We start from the raw sequence: 22,461 nt of genomic DNA, 5'->3' as shown, positions 1-22,461 counted from the left end.
AACTTAGATGAAATGGACAAATTCCTAGAAATGTATGAACAAGCTACACTGACTCAAGAAGAAATAGAAGATCTCAACAAACCAATCACAAGTAAAGAGATTCCATCAGTCATCAAAAATCTTCCTGCAAAGAAAAGTCCAGGGCCAGATATCTTCACAGGGGAATTTTACCAACATTCCAAAAAGGACTAACATCAATCCTGCTAAAACTCTTCAAAAAATGAGGAAAATAAATGCTACCTAATCCATTTTATGAAACTAGCATCACTGTAATACCAAAACCAGGTAAAGAAGCCATAAGAAAGGAAAACTACAGGCCAATCTCCCAGGTGAATATAGAAGCAAAACTTCTCAAGAAAATACTAGCAAATTGAATCCAACAACACATTAAAAGAGTTACACACCACAATCAAATGGGTTTATACCAGAATTTCAAGGGTGGCTCAACACAAGAAAATCAATCAACGTAATACAGCACATTAAGAAATTGAAAGGGAAAAATTACATGATCATTTCAATTGATGCTGAAAAAGCATTTGACAAAATTTAACATCCTTTTCTGATAAATAAAAAACACTTCAATAAGTAGGAATCAAAGGAAATTTCCTCAATATGTTAAAGGGCAGTTATGAAAAACTCATAGCCAGCATTGTACTCAATGGTGAGAGACTGCAAGCCTTTCCCCTAAGATTGGAAATAAGACAAGGATACCCTTTGTCATCACTATTATACAACATTGTGCTAGAAGTTCTAGGTAGAACAATCAGGTAGGAAAAATAAATAAACAGCACCCAAATTGGAAAAATAAATAAAAAGCACCCAAATTAGAAAGGAAGAAGTAAAACTTTCATAATTTGTGGATGACATGACACTATACTTGGAAAATCCTGAGAAATCTCTGACAAAGCTTTTTGAGCTAATAAATTCAGTAAAGTGGTGGGATATAAGATTAATGTGCAAAAATCAGTAATGTTTCTATACACAAGCAATGACCTAACTTAGGAGACAATTAAGGGAAAAAAATCCATTCGAAATAGCAACTAAAATAATGAAGTATCTAGAAATAAACTTAACAAGGGATGTAAGGATCTGTGCACAGAAAATGACATAATATTGCTAAAAGAAATCAAAGGTGCAAAGACATTCCCTGTTCATAGATAGGAAGGTTAAATGTGGTTAATCTTTGGGTAGATGTCAGTTCTACCCAAATTGATCTACAGATTCAATGCAATGCCAAATCAAAATTCCATCAACTACTTTAAAGACTTGGAAAAGCTAGTTATCAAATTCATTTGGAAGGGAAAGAGACCTCAAATAGCTAAAAAAAAAAAGAAAAAAAAAAATCCCCCAAAAGAAGAACGAAGTGGGAGGATTAACACTTCCTGATTTTAAAGCTTATTGTAAAGCTACAGTGGACAAAATAGCATGGTACTGGTACAACAATAGAAGTATTGATCAATGGAATCTAATCAGGAATATGGCAATAGACCACCAAATACATGGTCAACTGATCTTTGACAAGGCCCCAAAATCCACTGAACTGGGACAAAATACTCTTTTCACTAAATAGGCATGGGAGAACTCTCTATCAGCAGTGAAAAGAATGAAAGAAGACCCTTACCTTGCACCCTATACAAAAATTAACTTCAAGTGGATCAAAGACCTCAATATAAGAACCAGTACCATAAAACTCCTAGAAGAAAATAATAGACCTAGTAATAGGAGGTAGCTTCCTAAACTTTATACCCAAAGCATACACAACAAAAGAAAAAAACAGATAAATGGGAGCTCCTCAAAATCAAATGCTTTTGTGCCTTAAAAAACTTTGTCAAAAAGCTGAAGAGACAGCCAATTCAATTGGAGAAAATATTTGGAAATCATATATCAAATAAAGGTTTGATATCCTGTATATATAAAGAAATCATACAACTCATCAACAAAAGTATAAACAACCGAATTATAAAATGAGCCAAAGATATGAATAGACATTTTCCTGAAGAGCAAAGACAGATGGCTAAAAAACAAATGAAAAGATGCCTATTTTCATTAGCTATAAGGGTAATGGAGATCAAGATTACAATGAGATACTAACTCACACCCATAAGAATGGATGCTATTAAACAAACAGGAAACTACAAATGCTGGAGAGGTTGTGGAGAAACTGGAACCCTTATGAACTGCTGGTGGGAATGTAATGGTACAGTCACTATGAAAGACAGTTTGGTGATTCCTTAGGAAACTAAATATTAAATTACTTATGACCTGGCAATATGACTTTCTCGGTATATACCCAAAAGAGCTGAAAGCAATGACGCAAACAGACATTTGTCCACCAATGTTCATAGCAGCATTATTCACAATTGCCAAAAGATGTAAACAATCCAAGTGCCCATCAACAGATGAGTGGATAAACAAAATGTGGTATATACATACAATGGAATATTATGCAGCAGTAAAATGAAATGAGGTCCTGAAATATATGACAACATGGATGAACCCTGAGGACAAAATGATGAATGAAATAAGCCAGACACGAAAAGATAGATACTGTACAATTTCACTTTTATGACCTTGGCAAAGGTAAACTCAGAGGCTTATAATACAGAATACAGGAGATCTAGAGATACACAGAAGCTATAGAGGGGTGAACGATTAACTAAAGAGGTTGAACTTAAATGTAAGGGATAGAAGTGAAGGCCATTCATTAGGGCATCTATAAGTAATATTGCCATATTGAAGGTGAACATGACTGAAAGGGGTTGTATAGAACCATTTTTCCCACCAATTAACTCTAAAAATATAAATAAGTTCTTGCATGAACTCCTTCAAAGGTATGAGTCTTGTACAAAGAGTTTATAATATCAGGGTAGAGGGGGAAAACTAGTATTGCATACAATAGACTATGTTTAACAGGAAAATACCAACAGTACCACAGCAATACCAGTGGTATATAACTGGGGGTGCGGGGGAAGATGAGCTAAAGGGAGGTTTGGATTTTTTATTTGGTGAGTGTTCTAGTTTGCTAGCTGCCAGAATGCAATATACCAGAAATGGAACGACTTTTTAAAAGGGGGAACTTATTAACTTGTAAGTTTACATGTTCTAAGGCCATGAAAATGTCCCAATTAAAGTAAGTCTATAAAAATGTCCAAATTAAGGCACCAAGAAGAAGTTACCTTCACTCCAAAGAAAGGCCAATGAAATTCAGTGTTTCTCTCTCAACCAGAAAGGCAATTGGTGAACATGGCATCTGCTAGCTTTCTCTCCCAGCTTCTTGTTTCTTGAAGCTCCCCTGGGGATGTATTCCTTCTTCATCCCCAAAGGTGTCTGGCAGTGTGGGCTCTGGCTCTCATCATTTTCATGACTCTAAACAGGGACTCTCTCCAAAATGTGTACTCTTTTAAAGGATTCCAGTCAAGGTCCACCTGAAATGGGTGGAGTCACATCTCCCTCTAATCAAAAGTTAATACCCACAATCAGGTCAGTCACATCTCTATGGGAACAATTGAAATACTCCCACCCAGCAATACTGAATGAAGATTAAAGGACATGGCTTTTCTGGGGTTCACAAATTCAAACCAGCACAGTGAGTGTGTTTTTATCAGTTATTTTTCTCTTGGAAGCAATGTAAATTGTCTAAAATTGAGAGTATTGATGATTATACCACTAAGTGAGGATAATGTGAGACATGGACTATTAACTTTGGATGTTATACATGATGCCCAATTGTTGGATGAAAGATACACTGAGAAGTTGAATGGTGAACTGTGGTGTATACATATGATAGAATATTATGCTGCTACAGAAAGGAATGAAGTCATGAGGCATGCACCATTGTGACATGGGACATGTCAAATGCAAAATAAGCCAGAAGTAAAAGAGGAAATATTGTATAGCCTCATTTAGAAAATACTTATAAGAAAATTGAGGCCTAGATTATAAACTCTTACAGCAGTCACATTGAGTCCAGAGCTTTGTTATTTCTAGATTTTGAGAAGCTGTGCTATATATGTATAACCTGGTATTTCCCTGAAACTTTGACTACCTGTGGGACACCTAAGACTCAGAGTAGGAATCCTGCAGGTCTGAAAGTCAGCATTGGCCACATACAACAACTGCTAAAGAAATTGAAAAAGAGATCAGGCTTCAATTAGAAATAAGAATGAAGCCTATCAGGCTGGGACTAAATAAATCAGAATGCAGGGGTAAGGAGGACATTGTATTTTAGAACTTTACCTATTCCATGAGACCAAAGGAAAAGAGAGGTTTATTTTGTCCAAAACCTAAATTTTCCGGAGCACATAATCTAACTCGTCTGGATGGATCATTGAAACAACCCAAACACATGATCCCAGAATGGGAACGAGGGGTTGTAATTCCATATAGCTTAATGTAATGCCTGGATACATCCCAGAGTATGTTGAACAGATAATTAAAAAATGTTGGCAAAGTCCATTGAGGGATAGGAGAAAAAAAATGAAACTATTAAATTTCACCACTAGGGAAACCCCTGATACTGTCTCAAACATCACAGACTCCCAAGTCAGTAGGCCAAGCCCTTGATCTTGATCTTGAGGCTTGTTCTTGTGAAGTTTATTTATGTAGCAGAGACTAGCCTACCTATAGTTATGCTTAAGAGTTAGTTCCAGAAGACCTCTTTTGTTGTTCAGATCTGTCTTCTCTCTTTCTCTAAGCCCAATTCTAAAACTAAAATCATTACCTTCCCCTCTACATGGCGCATGAGTTTTAGGGGTGAAAGTCTCCCTGGCAATGTGGGATATGACTTCCAGGGATGAGCTTGGCCCTGGCACCATAGGATTGACAATGCCTTCCTGATCAAAAAGGGGAAAAGAATTGTAACAAATAAGGTGTCAGTGGCTGAGTTAGTTCAGAGTTGAGCAGTTACTCTGGAGTCCACTCATACACAAACTCCAGCTAGATATTGCTATTTATCATGGTTTGACAACCCCCAACCAAAATCATCCTGCCAACCTTAAAGAACACCTAGGGCTTTATATGAAATTCTACAAAGGTTCCATGTGCTATGACTACTTTCCAGAAATCTACAACCTCCAGATGGGTTCCTAGGCTAGATAAGTCCTGAAACCCCCAGGGGCTACCCTCCCCAGAACATCAACTAGTTCCATCCCCCATCCCATATTATTAACAGCCCTTTCCAACATGAAAATGTTAGAATGGGCATAGCCCAAATACCCCTAAAGATTGGGAGAAACGAAACATCAAAATAGAAGTTGGAGTTAAAATAGAAGATAGGATTTAACAAATGAATATGACTGCTGTATCATTATATTGATATTTCTTTTGATCTCCAGTGTCTTGGAGAAGCTAGATGGAAAAACCTAAAACTGTGGAACTGTAACCCAGGCCAAACTCTGAAATCTGTTCTATAACTAATTATTGCGATGTGCTTTGAAATTTATTGGGGTTTTTTTGTATATATGTTATTTTTCACAATAAACAACAAAATAAAGAGTGGGATAGACTCTCAATCTTTAAATATAAATAAATAATGGAAATTTAGTGTATGGTTATGAATGGCCTGAGGAAAATACACCCAATATCAAAAGAAGCTAAGTCTGTGATATCTATGTAGGCCCCTTTCTTCTTTTGTTCTTCAAAGAGTGATGGCACTGTCCTAAAAGGAATTTTAATTTTATCCTTTCTAACTTAGCTTCTGCTTGTTGTAGAGAAGGTTAATATCTTACCTAAACTTGGGCTTCCCAACAAAGTATTGGAACATGCCAACTAACATCTTATTCAAATACCTCAGATAAAATAAAGCATCATTGACTTGGGCCTGCTTCTGTAAAGCTCAATTTTCAAAAGCTTTCAGTGTCAATTGCATCTCACAACAAAGTAATTCACAAGCCTCTTGATAATGCTCAGAATGTCATATCATCAACTGCAGGCTTGTTTATACTTCACAGTAAAATCTAATTTCTTATAGCCACTGCTGAGAGTTGGGCTGCCTTAATCAATTGAATTCCTAAAGAAATGAGCATCTCAGAAGTAAACCTGAGCTTATTAAAACAAGGTTCCTATCAAAATTTCCAGCAGCAATGGGACTTCCTAATTCAGTTCATTCAATACATATTACTCAGCAGTTTTTAGAATATATTTTTAAGAATCTAGTGCGATCTCCCCCAATTAGAGAAAAAAATGGAATAAATGCAAGTCATGCAATATTAATAACCTTTTCTACTTTACAGCTTAGTAATAAAGTTATTTTTGCTGCCAAAGGCATTTCATGACATTAACTGTGGGAAGATGGTAGTCAACAGGCAGGTTAGGCCAGTGCCATTTGTGAATGGCAGAGCAGCAGTGCCACGCTGTAAGACAGCATGTCAGGACCACTGTGGTCAGAAGGGAATGCTTCTGGGACAAATCCTTATACAACGCATAGAAGAAAAGAAAGTCATTCTAAATCCATCTGTGCCCTATCTTTTGGAACAAATGAATAGTAAAAATAAATAAATAAATAAAATGTATTAACATAGCTTGGACAAAGTTCAACTAATTGCCTTATCACAAAGTTATCTCTTTCTCAGGTCAAATATATTCTTTCAAGATTCAAATTATAACCTGCACCTAGCTCCTTTTATAATAGCAGAAGTTCTGCTCTCAACCATGCTATCCTGCATACACATAGACATATTTTTATCTTTGATTATGCACTATTTTATATTATTTTATACCCACCATATTGTATTATGTTTCCTATATGCCATTGTAAGCACCTAAAAAGCAATAATTGCATCTTACCAAGTGCTTCTTTATCTCCCATAGCACTCCCACAATAGTAGGTAAAAGCTAATACTAAGTAAGCACTTGTAAATAAAGAAATAGAATGCCAGAGCTTTGTAAATAAAGAAATAGAATGCCAGAGCTTTGTCTGATAAATGGTTACAATTCAGTCACCTTTCCAGGATCAGACCTAGGACTTTCAAACAGAAGGAAGTAGAGGCATAAATAATTCAAAATAGCAGATAATTGGAAAGTCATTTATATTTTACACTGAAGTACATTAAGGCTGACCACAACTTTTAGAGTAGGCCATTTATAAAATAGCCAGCAAACAATGGTGTGCTATAGTAAGAGAAAATATAAGCCAGACACGAAAACCATTTGTCGTGTTTTATCTACCCAAAATTCACTTTCCACTTCCTTATAGCATCCTCATTTCCTTTTGGTAATTATCTCCCCCATTGCATACAACACTATTGGGAAAGTGAATGCAGATATCCCTGGAGTCTTCTTCCATCAATTTCCCTGTCATTTCCTGGGGCAGCCAAGGGCTGGTACAGCACCTACACTTGACCAATAAAATTTCAGGCCATATGTGCAAAAGAAAAAAAAAAGAGTATTCCAGGAGTGCCACATGTATAAGGTGTCCATCAGGGCCTGCTCCTGAGATCTCTTGGGACCCATAAGTTCCAAAAAGGTTCTTGTGATCTACTCTTGGTTTCTAATGAATTCACTTTTAATAGAACTAGATCAAATTAGTTTCTATTGTTTGCAGCCAACCAAACTATCCTAATCATTATGCTGGGTCAAAATGCTTCTCTCAGAAATGTGGAAATGGAAAACTGGGACTCAGAAGCAATATACCAGGAGAGTCTGAGAGGATTTATGAATTAGAAACAGGGTCAGAAAAGCCAGTCAGTGAGGGAAGGTTGTTACTATGCACCAGCTGAAGAGATGGGGAAGCAGAGGACACTGACTTTTAGAGTAAGGAAAAGGGTAGGAATCACAGAAAGAAGGGAGATTTGCCATGAACGTACAAAACCCTACAACCTCTGAATTGGTTTGGCTCCCAATGGCAGTCCAATTCCCAACCCTGTTCCCCATGGCAGCCCACTATGCATTTCCCTGGAATTTCATCACTTTAATACGCTCCTCTAGACTCTTACACAACTTTCAAAAGGCAAGTGCAGTTAAAAGTGCTGGTTATCGGGTCTGACTGCTTATCTAAAAAAATCTTAGTTCTGCAACTTACTATTTAAATTTTCCTTTTGGTAAGTTGAGGCAAGTAATAATAGCTACCTCATAGGACTTTGATGAAGTTTCAATAAAGTCCTCAAAGAATAGTACTCAGTATAGTGTCATTCAATTATAACATAAAACTTATGCACCTCTTCAGATTCCCTCACACTTACACCGCACCCACCCACCCATTCCCGACAGTCCACATTGCTGGGAGTGTTGGGCATTTCCACTTGGCCATCCCAGACAGCTGGAGCAAACATTGTCAGCAGTCACTGAAGGTGCCTCATGGTGCAACCCAAAACTGAGAGGGAATCAAACCCCCAAGTAGCACACTTAAATCAGTGCCACAGGGATGAAAGAGAGAAGGGCAGATAAATCCCCCCTCTTCTCTACATCTCTAGGCCACTCTAAGACACAATTTCTCCGTATAGCCTGTCTGGAGTAGTTTCTGGGGGATCTGCTGAATGCCCAGCTCTGTGCCTTGACAGTTTCCAGAGCAGGAACCAGGTAGTAATGTATCATATCACATTGATGCCCGTCATTCTTTGCATTGTTTCTGCTTTTCCTCACCTGACTCCCCTGAGTTTGTGCCTCCCAAATAAGCCTCAAACTACTAAACCCTTGCTCAATTTCTGCATTGTAGGTAACCTAGGCTAAACCAATTTTTATTAGTGCTATGATTATTATTTTTGCTAACTTGATTGCGTCTCTGTTATGTTAAACCAAGGGAGCCAAAATAAAACAATAAGGCAGGGTACAAATTGCAGTGACAAACAAAATATTAAGAAATCAAACACTCAAACTGGGACTTATAGAATTTTTTTGAAAGGTTCTGAAAGTTTGAAGGTAATTTTGAAGTATGAAACCAAATATTTGTTAAAATAGTTTACTAATAAATATAATAATGTGCAACAAGATGCTTCATATGAAAATTTTACAGAAAATAATAGAAGAAAATATGTATTGTTTTTCCTTTTTTTCCCTTGAAGAAACCTTCTTCAGGCCATTTACCTGCTTCCTCACCATACCTTGATGCTCAGTCTTATTCTCTTGAAAACATTTAAAGTATGATAGTTTTCATGAAAAGTGATGCTATGTGTTTAATAATATTCTTTTAATTGTAATGAGAAAGATAGTTTATAAAATTGTATACTACAATCTGTTTTAAAATACAGGGGAAAAAAGACTGAAAAGAAATCTACATAACAATGGTCGAGTTAATTGGTAAATGCAAAGTAATCTTAGAGTGACGATTAAGGCCAAGGTCCCTGCTCTCAGGCAGAAAGAGTTCAAATCCCCACTTCAAATTTTGTGTGAGTTTGGCCAAATTAATCCTGTTATCCTAAGCATTAATTTTCCTCTCTGTCTTATGGGGATAATAGAAACCACCCCCAGGGGCTGTTGTGAGAAATAAATGAAGTCTTTCTCATCTCGGGAAATATCGTTGTCACTCGTCTAGTTACTCGTTCATGATTTCCCTCTTTTCATCTCGCTCCCTTATTGTCCACATCACAGTCCATCACAATTCCTATCAGCTTTACCTCCAAAATGTACCATGCATCATCCTCTTCTCTCCACCTCACTGATAACATCAAAGCCAGCATCATCTCCTGCCTAAATTACTGAAATAGCCTCCTATTTGTTTCATTCTTCTCTCCATATAATCCATGACCCACACCACAATTAATTGATCTTTTATAACATGACTCTCTAGGACTTTCCATTATACATAGAATAAGAATGAAGCTAATCATAATGGCCTAAAAGCTCTCATCATCTTGCTGTTGCCTACCATTCCTATCTCCTCCTTTAACCTCCGTCCTTGTTCACCTCACTGACCTCTAGCACACACACACTAGCCTTCTTTTTGTTCTTCAAACACAAGTGTAGTCCTGCCTGATATTTCCTCTGCCAGAAATGCTTTCCTCCAGGTCTTTGCATGACTCAACATTTAGGTTTTTTTTTTTAATGCTGCCTTCTTACACAGCTTTGACCACACTTTCTTATAGACCCCACCCATCACTCTTTATTCCTTAATGCTGATTATTTCCTCAGATTATTTATTGCTATCTACTACTCTCTTATTCATTTGTTTGTTTATTGCCTATTAACTTCATTAGAATGTAAGGTGCATGAGAGAGAAACTTGTCTATTATCTTGTTTACCGCTCTATTCCCAGTGCTGAGTGAATGAATGAATAACCATTTGCATGTTTATCATTGTGCCTTCCCCACCTCCACCCCAATCCCAAGTTTTCTGAAGGGATTGCAAATTACTTTTATAATGAGAAGAAAATAAATTTGGAAATGTTATTCCTTAGAAAAATTCACCTGTCCTAATAATAAGTTCTTGAACAATTCCTTTCTCTGTTGGCTTAGTAGCATTTGCGGATTTCAAAATCAGACCTAATTTTAGGCTATTTCTAAAATACCATAACTTGGACAGGACAAAATTAGGTACCTAACAGGGAGAATGATGGACAGAAAACACTAAAAGCCAACTGGCTGGACAAGGCAGTGCTTAGAACTGGTGTCTAGAAAAGTAAAGTTCCAGAAAGTATAATTCAGTAGACAAGGGGCTGGCTTACAAATTTGGGACTATGGAAAATGACAAGAAGCTCACACTGACAATATGGGTAAGAGAGCTTTATAAATGGTAGCAGTGCTCTTCAAACAAGGTGGAAATACAGGGTACTGGAGTTAACAAGGCAGACTGGAAGCCAGTGCCTACAACAGATGAGCCTTCCCTTGCTGTGAGGCAAGCCAATTTATTGCTCCAAAAGCAAGATATGACGTTATTGAGCCTTTTTTTCAAAAGGTATTCTGTGGGTGACACTACCAATGGCAGTTATTCTTTGTCCCGCAAATAATCAGCGCAAGAAGAAAAACCTTTGACACAAAGTCAGAAAGAAAGGATGTCTCTGTCCCAAGAGAGAGCCAGAGCCTTGAGGTTATTTTCTGCTAGCTATTTATAGGGTAAAGGGGTCATTTGGAGTTAAGCTATCCATTGAACACCAGTTTGTCTTGAGGAGTTATCTTTAATTGAAAGAACAAAGCAGGAATTTTCCCATGAGTAGGAGGATATGTTCCAGATAAGCAAATGCCACAAAATAAGCAAAGCAGACAAATATGCAAATGACACAACAAAGTAGACAAACATCTTAAGCTGTTTTTAGCCCTCATGTTGCAAATAGACAGGTAGACAAGCGCGGAGGTTTTCCACTGCTTGGGAGCATGCAAACACAGAGCCAGCTTACAAATGCTTTAACCATATCCTTCCCTCAGTAGTATGGGTTTATCTGTACTGGGGTATGGTATATTTAGATCCTTCCTGTCTGTTATTTAAGTAATACTCTATTTTCCAGGTGATTCTAGGACTTCTCAAGGAGACTACTTAGGCCCTCCATGCAGAATGTCCTAGCTCCTGATAATTAAGTGGGCAAACTACTTTGGAACTGGTGTTGAATGGGCTTTGGGTTCATAATGGCATTCAATTATTTCCTCATGGTATTTAATATGCACATAAAATTCCCCTAATATGTAAAAAATGTATTTTAAATGTTGGTGGACAAGGGAAAGAATAATTTTATATTACTATAAAATGTGAAAAGGAACTTTATGGCAACTTAAGTATATTGTCTCAGAATATCATTTAAAAACTCTTCAAATGAAATAGAATAGCCTAAACTGACCATTAACAACCATCAAGTTGATTGGGATGCAGGCTTTTTCTGTTCCTAAGAAACTATTTTTGACATTCAAATAAACTTAAATTATGTTTGAAAATTTCCAACAAAACACTTACCAGACATTACCAAGTCTCCTTGATCTAGACATCATTTGCTGCCTGGCTTAATCTCTAACATCGAGATTCTTCTACATTCACACTGTAGCCCATCATGCTTTGTCTCATTTGAGTTTGAAGTGAACAAGTAACCATCACCAAGACATCATAATTTAGTTGCTCGTACCTCAGACTGCTGGGGAAGTCACAGACACACTCAGCAGCCATCTCCCAGTCCTTGTCCACCCCTGCCCCCACCCCCTTTTCTATTGCACAGATGTTTCAGTCCATTTCCTTTCCATAGCCTAGCAATGTTAGATCTAATAACTTTAAAAGTCACTGAGAGACATCACTATCAAAGTCAGAAATATCTGAAAGCACATAAGAAAAATTAATGTCATTTTCATTTAACCTAGAATATTTTCCTCATGAATAAAAGTCTAGTTAATAAGATAAGCATTTATTTAAAACATGTGTGCCAGTTTGAAATCGTTATGTATCCTAGAGAAACCATGTTTTCTTTCCTAATCCAATCTTGTGGGAGCAGCAGACCCATTATTTAGGGTGAAAACTTTGATTGGATTGTTTCCATGGAAATGTGACACACTCAGTTGTGGGTGTGACCTTTTGATTAGATGGAGAATTGACTCCGCCCATTCAAGGTGGGTCTTGATTCATTCACTGGAGTCTTTAAAAGGGGAAACATTTTGGAGAAAGCTTAGACACTTAGGGAACAGTTGCTAGAGAGCCAACAGAGACACAAACATTTGAAGATGCCTGGAGCGTCAAAAGAGAGAGCAGACACCTAGATGTGGATATTTGGAGATGCAGAACTTGGCAGATATTGTCATGTGCCTTCCCATGAGATGCTAAAACAGAACCCAGAATTGTATTCTGGAGGGGCTAAGTGAAGGCCCACAGTGCTTAGAAAGGAAAACACTGGCATCAGAAGCTGGAAGCAATGGCACTGGGAACAAGGACCAGCACATACCAGCTATGTGCCTTCCCCTGTGACAAACATTGGCCTTCCTTGAGTCAAAATATCTTTCTTGGATGCCTTAATTTGGCCATTTTTATGGCCTTAGAACTGTAAACTTGTAACTTAATAAATTCCCTTTATAAAAGCCACCCATTTCTGGTATATTGCATTCCAGCAGCTTTAATACACTAAAACATATGATACCTTTTTTTGTAAACTTTTCATGGAAAGGAGTAGAAAGAGAATTATTTTTATTTTATGATAGTGAAAAAATAAGATAGTAAGAGTGACAAATTTGATACCTCAATTATGCTGTATATTTTTAGTGCCTTTCCTCTGAAGAGTTCAAAGCACTTTAAAATGGATTATCTTAACATATTCCATATTCTAGAATGGTAAAAGGCAATATTACTGTCCCCAGTGCATTAATGAGGAAGCTGGAGCACAAAATTTTAATAGATTTCTTAGGACCACATTCAGCCATTAAATTATTCATGTAAGCATGTTCTTTCATGCCTCTGTGTTTCATTTATCATAGAATGTTTCTTTCCTTATTCTCTACTCTTCAAAATGCTATTCAAACTCTAAGTCCCAGCTGATAAGTGACCCCTTCCATCATGTCTTCCCTGATCCCCAGGTAGAGATAACTGACCAAGCTGGAATTCACGAATTCCATTTGCTTAAATTGCTGAATCTCATCCCTTAATGAGGGATAATTATGTTTGGATGTTGTACTATGCACAACCTAACTTTTCAGTATTTTCTGAATTTTCTATAAAGAGCATATAATTTATTATTGGAAAACAAAACAAACAAATGAAAAAAAAATTCCTACTAAAATACATAATGCCCCCAGGAAATATTAAGTTTCACAAGCTATCATTTTAATTTACAGCTACGAAAGGACAATGCTCTGAGACTAAACATAAAAGAGACATCTGAGAAGAAGAGGCCATTGGAAAAAGAAGGCACAAAAAGTCTCCAAAATAAAAAATTATCTCCTTCATATAGCCCCAAGCAGCTCAAAGAATATCAAAAAGACCCTAGGAATACTGACAAGTTCCAAGAAAGTATAAAATAATAGGCCAAATAGACAGTTACTGTGAAAACTGATCTGTCTTCATTAAATAAACCAGTTAGAGAAGAAGGAATAACTTAGAGCCTTCAGGGGAAAAGAAACAAGACTTAGTGAAGAGTTCTTCTCAAATGGCTAGATCCAGACTAAAGCTTCTGCTTTCAAATATGTACTTAAATCCAAGGAAGAGCAACAACACCTGCTCACATGTACCAGTAAAGGTCAAGCTGCTGAATAAAGAGCCTTCAAAACACAGCTACTTAAAGAAAATAGAGGTTTATTTTTCTCTCAAACTGTCCTGAGATGCGTGGTCTTGTTTGGTGGGCAGCTGCATTTCATGCAGTCATTTAGGTATCTATCTTCTAGATACTAACTAGTTTCTAACTGTGGTTAGAAAACCACAGGTCAAATCCAACCTACCACCTATTTTTGCAAGTAATATTTTACTGGAACAAAACCACACCCATTAGTTTATATGTCATCTTTGATGCTCTTGCACTACCACAACAAAACTGAGTAGTTGTGACAGAGATCATAAGAGACACAAAGTAAAAAATATTTACCATTTTTTACAGAAGAAATTTGCCCACCCCTGCTCAAGGGTATTGACCTTTTTCTGCATGGTTGAAGCTGGGACCTGTGCTTATTTGAGTTCCAGATTTTAAGAGGGAAAGAACATGGTGGAGCACACCCCAATATTGCAAGACCCAGATTTAGGTGCAGAACATGTCATTTCTGTCATGTTCTACGGCTAGGGATTAAGTCACAAATGCTCATGTAGTTGTAAGGAGGCTGAGAAATAAGTCTTTGGCTGAACAGCCATGTGTTCAGATACAACTTCATCATTAAGAAAAAAAAGGGAGAATGGATTTTGAAGGAAAACAGCAGCCTCCACCACATGCTGCATTTATTTGTTTGTCTGCCACAACTTTAAAATAGGATATGTGTGATGTTGTAGGCAAATGGTCACATTTTTATCATCACAGGAAATGTACTTTTACTACAATCCAGCCATTTGCTAGTAGTGCCTATTAGATAGAACACTGAGGTGAGGAGTTCTATAAATGAGGTACAATTTGGTGCAAGTAAGTGGAAAGGAGTAAGATCTATAACATATGCTGAGCTAGTTCAAAGAAAGAGCCAGAGTTTTTACTGGATCCTGCAAGAACATAAAGGAGCTGGTCAAAGCAGCAGGTGGCTCTTCTCAAACAGCATTGTGGGGCTAATGGGTGGTCTAGTGGCTGTGCTATAACAACTGTAGGTGGAAGCTAATGCCTTCAAATGTGTTGCTAAAAATTCTACTTTGTGGAAACATTCCTCAAACACACAAAAAATTAAAACTTATTTATAAAGTGTTGACCACATACAAATTATGCTATAAGCCTCCAACCAGACTGCATTTAAAAAGAAAAACATTTGGGTATAAAAAATCTAATTAATAGGTACAGTTTCCATAGGGGACTTTACAGTCCATTTGAACAACAATCTATTTGCTCTACTATATATGAAATTAAAAGTAGAAAAGTTATCTAAGCTGATCTTTTAGCTAGGATAATTTCCTGTTGCAAATTTACCTCTTTCTTTGATTCCATTTTAAATGTTTTGAGCAATGTGCTCTCCCCATCCTTCTGGAAGTAATGCAAAGTCCTGTGGGAGATTTCCCCAACACTCATAGGGTAAAAAGTGAGGATTAAAGAGATAGAGGTTCTGGGCTTCACTCTCCTTTCTGCTTGTTAACACCTAAACATGTATGAGTCATTCCATGTATTCATTCAATGTGTATACTTTTCCTATTAGATTCAAGGCTATTGCTGTGGAAGAAACAAAGATGTCAAAAGCGTATAATCTAGTCTAGGAGTAATTGCAAGGGAAAAGGAAAAATACTAAGTGGGTGAACTATAACTGTTGTGAGTAGTGGTAGATCAGACGGCATGTGAACAGATTTGGAAAGATGGATAGGATCTGAAAAGGCAAAGACGGAAGAGAGAGCATCCAAGTGGAAAGAAGAGCATAATCAAAGTTAGGAAGTAGGAAAGCGCATACTCAGGGAATGATAAGTGGTAATTTTTGCTAGACCATGTGTCAATCACAGGGAAGTAGTGGAAGATGAGTTAAGACAGATAGGATGGAACCAGACCATGAAAACTAATGATTCTGAGATTTATTTAGTAAACAATGGGGTTATGTGACTGAAAGTTTCCCAGAAAGGGAACTTTATATCACATGTATATTGGGGTTAGGGGTAGGAAGACTGGTTAGAAACTAGTTAACAAACTATAACAAGGCAGATGTGGAAGAGATTGTCCATAAGGAACAGATTTAATGAGTTGTTTTCCCTGTGTTGATCAAGATGCAATTGCTTATATTAGAGATGCCATGATAAAAAAAATAATTGAGGCAGAAAAAGCATTTAAGATGACAGTAAAAAGAACACTTAAAATTAATGCGACAGAAAAATAACTGACTAAAAATGCATTGAATTTTAACTGCTTACTTTGGTATTATGATGATAGTCAACTATTTTGCAAGCTAAGAAAGACAGTAAAATTGAAGGGTGTTTTGTAAAGGGTGTAGGAGAAGGTTCCTTTTATGAAGTGGATGGAGGCATAGAGAGGTAATTACTATCCTGTGTAGGTCCTTCATACTTATTCCAAGTTAGATAAACCTTCAAGGTTCTATTTTTCCTGTTTATGACGGAAAAGATAGTCAGTCTTTTCCTTTTTTCTTTTTGTTTGTTTTTTACTTCATCAGAGTATATAATACATACAATAAAATATACCTAATTTAAGTGTACAGTTTGATTAGCTTAGCTTTATGTACACATCCATGTAAATACCACTATAATTAATTATAAAATATTTCTGTCAAACCCTCCTCCCAACACCCCCGCTTGTTGGTTACAAACAACCCCTCTTCAGGCAACCTTGATCTACTTCTGTCACTGTGGATTAGCTTTGGCTGTTATAGGAGTTCATATAAATTTAATCATACAGCATATATATTCTTGTGTCTGGCTTCTTTTGCTACAAATGATATTTTTGAGATTCATTCATGTTGCATGAATCAGTAGGTTATTCTTTTTATTGTTGAATAAATGTATGAATATTCCACAATTTGTTTATCTATTCACATAAAATGGATATGTGGATTTCTCTAGCTTTATTATGAATAAAGCTGCTATGAGTATTATTTTACCAATCATTTTTGTGAACCTAAGTTTTCAATTCTTTTGGATAAATACACAGGCCTCAGTCATATGGAAGTATATATTTATAAGAATCTGAGAATCTGTTTTCCAAAGTGTTCATAACATATTACATTCCCAGCAGCAGTGTATGAGGATTCCAGTTGCTCTGCATCCTTTCTAACATCAGATATTGCCAGTTATTTTACATTTTATCCATTCAAGTAGATTTGTAATAATATATTATTATGGTTTTGATTTGTACTCCCCTTATGACTAATGATGCTTTCATGCCCTTATTGGCCATTTGTATATTTTTGTGAACTGTTTGTTCAAATCCTTTGCCTACTTTTTACATTGTCTTATTTTTTAATTTCTTCTTATTTTCTTAATGCTATCTTTGGAGGAGCAAAAGTTTTAATCTTGATAAAGTTCAGTTTCTATGATTAGGGTTATATTTTATCTATCTTTGTCCACCCCAAAATATTGAATGATTTCTGTTTTCTTCTAGATGTTTTATATTTTTAGCTTTTACTTTAGGACTATGATTAAGTTTGAGTTTACTTTTGTGTACAGTATGAGGTACAGTGTCAACATTCATTTCCCCCATTTGAATATCTAGTTATTCCAGCACTATTTGTTGAAATCTGTCCTTTCCACATTGAATTATCTTGCCATATGTTAGAAACAATTGATTCTATAAATGTGGTTTTATTTATGAAGTCTTTATTCCATTCCACTTATCTTTTTGTCCGTCCATGTACTCATATCACCCTGTCCTGATTATATAACTATCATTAAGACTTGAACTCAGAAAGTGGAAGTCATATAAATTTATTTTTCTTTTTAAAAAAGTATTTTGTGTATTCTAAGTCTTTTATATGCAGATATATTTTAAAACCAGCTTTCCAATTTCTCTGGGACTACAATTGAGCTTGCATTGAATCTACATCGTAATGTGGATAGAATTGTCATCTTAACAATGAGTTCTCCAATCCATGAATATTGCATATCTTTTTCTTTTTATTTGTTTATAAAATTTTCTCTTCACAATCTTTTGTAGTTTTCAGTGTGCTGATCTGGTACATAGTTTGTTAAATTTATTGCTAAGTATTTTAGACAACTTACTTTAGAAGTTTATTACTGCAGAAAGTAATTTCACCCACAATTTGTTGATTTTATTAGTTTAATTCCCAGAATAAAAATTTGTTCAGATTGGTGAGGCAGGAGTGGAAACAGAGGAGGAATACTTCTCAACTGGAAGCATTTCTAGTTGTAAGATAATTACTTTCCTGTCATATTAGAAAAATAAATATCCAGATAAAACCTCATTCTACCTCCAGCTTGCAAGAATGTCGATACATACAAGGGAGACTATATAAGTGGACAAGTTTCCCTGATGTTAATTATGAAGTTACTTAACAAATTAAATGTATTAAAGTCTTTAAAGTTAAAAGCAGCTCTTTTATGTATTATCTAATCTACAGTTCTACACATAGTTACAACTAAAAATTTATCTGATTATTTGATTATTCACTATCACATTAATGGACACTTTGAAAATGTTTTCCATGAGCTGGACATTTTTTTTTAGCAGAATTCCCAAACTTTCATTTGAATCAGAAATAGCATTTGGACAATTGCAGAGTACTTGTAATAGTAATAGCCCTAAAGTTTAAGAGTAGAGAGAAATGTTTTATCAACAGTGTTTTACCTAGATGAACAAAATTCTCTTAAACACTTTTGGGAAATCTAATTACCTCACTGATCTTCTTTTTGCTTTCCAGCACACAAAAATATTGATTGTAAAGAGAATTAACTTTCTGAACCATTAAATATTATATTATTCTTCTCACTAAATTCCATGATGGGTATTTTACAGGTTTTCCTTAATTTGAAAAGTAGATTCCTCAAGACCCCTGAAATAACTGTATATAAATAAAATAACATATGAGCACATAAGAGTGTTTCTTCCAATTATAATCTCATTCTTATATCAATCAAATTAGATAAGGACTAGATGTTATTAACCAACTAGGAATCAAATTCTAAAAACAGTCAAAGAGGGGGCTAAAGTATTATGTAGAGAGAGAGACCTAGCTCTGTGCTTTTTCTTTCATTTCTTCCTTCCTCCCCTCCTTCCTTCCCTTCTTTAAAATTTTGGGGTTTAAAATGAATAACTGAAACCACAAACACTGAAGAAATATTAGCAATTATGATAGTTATATTATCAATTCTGTGACAAGAATGAACACTACAATTCTATAACCTTTAGACGTCTACAAGTTTAGTGTTATTGTTCCACTTTATAAATAAACTGGAGCTTTTAGAGTTTTATAACCTTTCCCAAGGGCTCATAGCTAAATTGAGAAGATGGGATTCAAATTATAGAGCCAAATCTCTATCCATCACACAAATGCTTCCAAAACCAAAATATTTATTTAGCTAATATAGACAAAGCATGAATAAATAGGTAGCTTTTAGCATAATACATAGAAATTTGCACTTAGAGAAAAGGCAGCAATGTTTCATGGAAAGAATCCTAAATTGGGATGGGGTGGGGCGAGTTAGTGGAAGATCTGGATTAGAGCTGAATCTAAATGGCAATTTTTCACAATATCTGGGGCAAGTTTTTAAACCTATTTTTTCCTGAGGTTTATAGGCTTCATGCTTTCTAAAGTCTGCTCCAGCTCTAAGATTCTAGAAAAAGAGACAGAAAAGAAAAAAAAAAAAAAAAGATTTAGTTTGTGTCTATAGGGGGAATAATTTAAGACATATTAATGTTCTTTTCTTTTTTTACTTTCTATATAAGTGACCTTCTCTGTTTCTGAAAAACATCCAGTGGCATAAAGAAGCTGGAAGGTGTTAGGGTAGGAGTAGCTGACACCCTTTCCCAGGAAAGGCTCCTCATGCAGCCACTTCTCCACTGTGGCATTGAGTTCGTCACACAAGGTGGGTAGAAACATAAGCCCATATCCATGCTTCTAGTTTCCCATGGTGTCAAAGGCCCAGAAAAGCCCATGTGCTAGAGTCCATTGGAGAAAAGTCCATTGTGCTAGAGAGGCATGGGGTCTGAATGAGGTTCGGCTGCTATTGGTAGGAACTTCCAGACTGAAGGCTATAGGCTCCACATGGGCACCGTTTTTTTAAACCCAAATGGCAAGATGAAACCAGTTGAACTTTAGCAATTATTGGCCCAGGAGCGAACTGGTCCAGCAACTCTACAACCGCAAACAAGAGAGCATCCAGAACACATCACAAGGTTCCTTTCACCTGTTCTCTGTTGCCACCAATATTTAATCAAACCTCTTTCATAGAGGTTTAATCAAACCTGCACTATAGATGCCAACTTGTGCGTGAAAAATCTGAATGACTGAGTCGTTCCAAAGGGGCTATTTATGCCAGCTCTGAAAAGGGGTTAGATTTTGAAAGGAATGGATTAAAACAAAAAGGAGAAATATAAATTGGAAGTGATAGAAATATTTTCCATTGGCAGATCTAAGATGTCCCTACTAATAAGCAGGTCAGGGCTCATGAGGAAGATCAGATTAGCTATCAAGATACATTTTGCTATATTTTGTTTATATATCTGAGTTTAGCTAATTTTGTAACCTTATTACACATTTATCATTTGAATTCATTAACATAAATTTCAAAAGGACAAAGGAACCACCGCCTCTTTAAGAAAGTCAAATTAAGCTCAAGGGTTTTTATTAAGTATATAAGATACTCAAGCCTTTCTAAGCATTTCTTATAAAGCATGCTCATGAAGACTCAAGGAATTTGAGTAATCATTTATTTCATCCACCAAAACGTTCAGGAGTCTCATCAAATGAAACCTTAAGATGAATGAATTTTTAGTTTTCAGCCGGTTTTCCAAATATAGGGAAAAAGAAAAGCTCACATCAAAGAAGCAATACAATTTAAAAATTAAATAGTAAGGGAGAAGGACATTCCTGAAAGTATGGCCTTCACATCAATCAGAATTTCTGTCTAAACTATGAAACCAGAGGAAAAAAGTCAGATTTGCTGTGCACTCCTAAAGGAATTGACTTTATTCTGCCATATGTTCCAGATGCTTTCCTTACAGACATCTGTCTCTTGTTCACACACATATAACTCTCAGCCAGGCACTGAAAAAGGTACCTTGCTGATCCACTGAACATGATTTCAAAATTAGTTCATTTTATTTAAAATTTCAAACCAAGCAGGAAAAGTGGGATTGTGTACTCTCTTCCCCCTATTTTTAGCCTCAAATTTGAAACATATGTTAAATCTCTTTAAATCAATTAATGGCACATTGCTAAGTGTGACCCAAGAAACCAGGAAGGAGCTATGATCTAGGTATGTCAAACCAAACATTAAATATGTATGAAATGTTTCAATACATTTTAGGCTATTTATCTTGAGGAAAATGTCTTATTTTAGAAATAGATGACCATACATTTTATCTTGTCTCAAGATATTTCTGCTAAAGTTTTTTTTTAATTCAGTAAGTATTAATTGAGTGCCTACTATGTGCAGGTCTCTATGCTCGGCACCCAAGAATCCTACAAAGATGAAGGAGGTATGCTCCCTGCAATAAGTTTCATAGAGGAATGTAATTGAGCTGTAAAATTCCCAAGGAGAAGCCTCCTTGATACACAAAGGCCAAGACATCCAGCAGTCTTTGCAGAGGCTGGTGTTTGAACTGAGCCTCAGATGGTTCTCAGGTGGAAGCAGAGATATGTAGGGAAGACCTACAATCGGGGGAGAAGGAAGAGATGTCTACAGAAAAGGACATAACCTGTGCAAAGATAGTAATGAGTGGGAGAATGAAGGGGAAAGTGGGAGAGACAGAGAGGGAGATCATATTCTGTGAGGAGAACTACAAAAGTTCCATTTATATACCCATTACACTTTGTATCTCCATTATACTATTATAGCACAGGGATTATGTCTCTGTATCTTCATTTCGGGGAGGAGGGTTATGTTCATTATATGTTGAAGGAATGAGACTGAAGCGTAATTGGAAATGGTGACAAGGAAAAGTAAAAGGGTAGGCATGGGAAAGTTGAAGATGAAGAAGAGTTGGACATATATGTGAAGTAGCTTTCTGGGCAGCAGGAATCACTGGCCAGTTTAAGCAGGAGACATAAATGGCTACATATGGATTTTTGAACAAATGACAATGGCATTTTGTAAAAGCTTCATTCTTCCTGGAGGCAGAGGGAAGAATTAGAATTCTTGCAATAGATGAAGGCCTGAAATAGTAAAATGGTGGTGGGATGGAAATGAGGGGGTGGATAAGAGACAAATTTTAGGAGTGGAATCAACATAATTAGTTATCAAATTGGACAGGGTTATAAATGAAAAGTCAAGGAGAGCTCCTAAGTTTCCAGTTTGGACATCAGGTGATACCATTCAATAGATTAGAAATGTCAGTGTTTGAGC

The 22,461-nt window shown here is 36.2% G+C and overlaps 1 protein-coding gene across 1 annotated transcript in view; it reads left to right on the top strand.

The window, feature by feature from the left end:
• Nucleotides 1-14,137, top strand: part of LOC143683316 (uncharacterized) — a 148,453-nt gene extending 134,316 nt beyond the window's left edge. Inside the window, exon 3 of the mRNA XM_077159435.1 lies at nt 13,665-14,137. Coding sequence (XP_077015550.1) covers nt 13,665-13,711 — 47 coding nt within the window. The 3' untranslated portion in view covers nt 13,712-14,137. The remainder of the gene's footprint in view (nt 1-13,664) is intronic.
• The last annotated feature ends 8,324 nt before the right edge of the window (nt 14,138-22,461 follow it).

Source organism: Tamandua tetradactyla, chromosome 5 (genome assembly GCF_023851605.1).
Source record: "Tamandua tetradactyla isolate mTamTet1 chromosome 5, mTamTet1.pri, whole genome shotgun sequence".
Classification (NCBI taxonomy): domain Eukaryota; kingdom Metazoa; phylum Chordata; class Mammalia; order Pilosa; family Myrmecophagidae; genus Tamandua; species Tamandua tetradactyla.
The sequence above is the reverse complement of the archived record's forward strand: the minus strand, read 5'-3'. Positions and strand labels throughout refer to the sequence as shown.